Source organism: Myotis lucifugus, unplaced genomic scaffold (genome assembly GCF_000147115.1).
Source record: "Myotis lucifugus unplaced genomic scaffold, Myoluc2.0 scaffold_540, whole genome shotgun sequence".
NCBI lineage: Eukaryota > Metazoa > Chordata > Mammalia > Chiroptera > Vespertilionidae > Myotis > Myotis lucifugus.
Window position 1 is genome coordinate 467,050 of NW_005871588.1, and position 1,805 is coordinate 468,854.

The 1,805-nt window shown below is 63.6% G+C and overlaps 1 protein-coding gene across 14 annotated transcripts in view; it reads left to right on the top strand.

The window, feature by feature from the left end:
- Positions 1–1,799, top strand: part of ADD1 (adducin 1) — a 75,297-nt gene extending 73,498 nt beyond the window's left edge. For 6 of the 14 annotated variants that reach the window (XM_023745412.1, XM_023745413.1, XM_023745416.1 and 3 more), the window contains one exon: positions 198–1,799. In XM_023745412.1, the coding sequence (XP_023601180.1) occupies positions 198–553 (356 nt within the window). In that variant the 3' untranslated portion in view covers positions 554–1,799. The remainder of the gene's footprint in view (positions 1–197) is intronic. The other 8 variants (XM_014446459.2, XM_006104083.3, XM_006104085.3 and 5 more) reach the window with 4 other exon arrangements.
- The last annotated feature ends 6 nt before the right edge of the window (positions 1,800–1,805 follow it).

Here is a 1,805-nt window from a genome sequence, read left to right on the forward strand (position 1 = left end):
GAGTCTGTGTTTGGTACAATGGGCTCCATCCAGCCTTGAAGTAGTGACACGATTTAAAGTTCCTAATCCTTGTCTTGGTAGAAGGCCCTGGTGTCCTTACAGTGGCAGTTTCTGTGCAGGGCGCTGCCCACCTTGAGGTCCCTCTCTGAGGGCTGGGCAGTTGCCCTTTAACCCCGTCTCTCCTACCCGCCCACTAGACCTGCAAGATGCTGTTTTTGGAGACGACAGTGATGCTGCCACCTTTAAGCCCACTCTCCCTGACCTGTCCCCCGATGAGCCTTCAGAAGCGCCTGGCTTCCCGACATTGGACAAGGAGGAGGACGAGGGGCTGGGCGAAGCCCGTGGCCCTTCCAGCCCCGCCAGGCCCTCCATGGTGGCCAGTCCTGAGCCGGCCCCGGGCCCGGCGGCTGAAGAAGCCCCCTCCCCGGCTGCTGAGGGGGCTGCCGCAGACCCAGGCAGCGATGGGTCTCCCGGCAAGTCCCCTTCCAAAAAGAAGAAGAAGTTCCGCACCCCCTCCTTCCTGAAGAAGAGCAAGAAGAAGAGCGACTCCTGAAGGCCCGTCCTGCACACACCGCTGTCTCGTGTTGTCTCCCTGTGTCATGGAATGCAAAGCCCCCTCCGCGTAGCTAGCGCTCCCCGCCGCCCAAGCCCGTGTAGACCAGAGCTCACCTCCTGTGCTCGCACGGCCTCCCCTGGCGCCCGGGCCTCACCTCAGGTCCAGGGAGGCTTGGCCCTGTGTCCACCTCTGTGCCCGTCTGTCTGCTCCTCGGGTCCTTCCCTGGGGCGTCCAGGCAGGGTTCTGGCTGCACAGTCAGAGGCCCTGCCGGCTCTGGCCCTGACCTCTCTTGCTCTCCTTCTGTCATCCAGTAACCCACGCTCCGTCCCTGCTAGGCTCCCCTCCCCCCAGGTCTCAGGTGACTGACTCAGACTCCTAGCTTCCTGCTGGCCTTATCTGCTCAGCGATCTCACTTTGTCCATAAACACAAAGCCTTGGTCCTGTGCAAACACCCCTGTGCCTGCCAGCGGCCAGGGCGCTGTGGTGGCCTCAGAGAGGCGGCGTGGGGACCCCGCAGCAGACTGGCCTGTACACCCTTGCAACCTATGCATGGTTACCCGGTCACCCCACGGCAGCACCCGATCCAGGGCTCAGTCTTATCACTGGGGTCTCTCCAGGCCTGTCCTAGGGAGGGCGCCTCAGTGAGGAGAAGTCTTTTCTAGCATTCTCTTCGGTGTGTCGGCAGTTCTGCGTTGCTGTGAATGGGAACAGTGACGCTCGCTTTCGTTTCTGTAGGCCTGCCTGGCGCGGAGCACCGCGCACCTGTGTGGGGGCAGGTTTCAGAGCAGGGTCTGCCCTTCCCTGAACTCAGCCTGAGCTCAAGGCGGAAGTCGGCCCTGGTGGCCCCCGCTGGTCCCGAGCCCGAGCCGGCACTCATGGAGATAATTGCTCTCGCTCACCTGCACTCACCTCCACCCCCAGGGAGGCAGCAGGGAGCTGCTGGCTGGCAGCTGGCCACGTGGGCTCCTCGAGGGCGCCCGTTCCAGGAGCTGCTGGGTGCCAGCCTGCCCGCCCCAGACAGGTCCCTGGGGAGGCGGGAGGGCCGCGGTGGATCTGGAGCTGGACGTGGGCTCAGGTCCCCAAAACGGAGCACCCACGCAGGACGGAGGCCGGCTGCATGGCGCTGACCTCCGCTGGGAGCTAACTGGCGAGCAGCTGCTTCTGTGTCCATTTGTTGCAAGTGTGTCCCACCTCCCCACCGCCCTCATGCGTAACAGACTCTTCCCTGACCTCCCTCTACCCCACACAC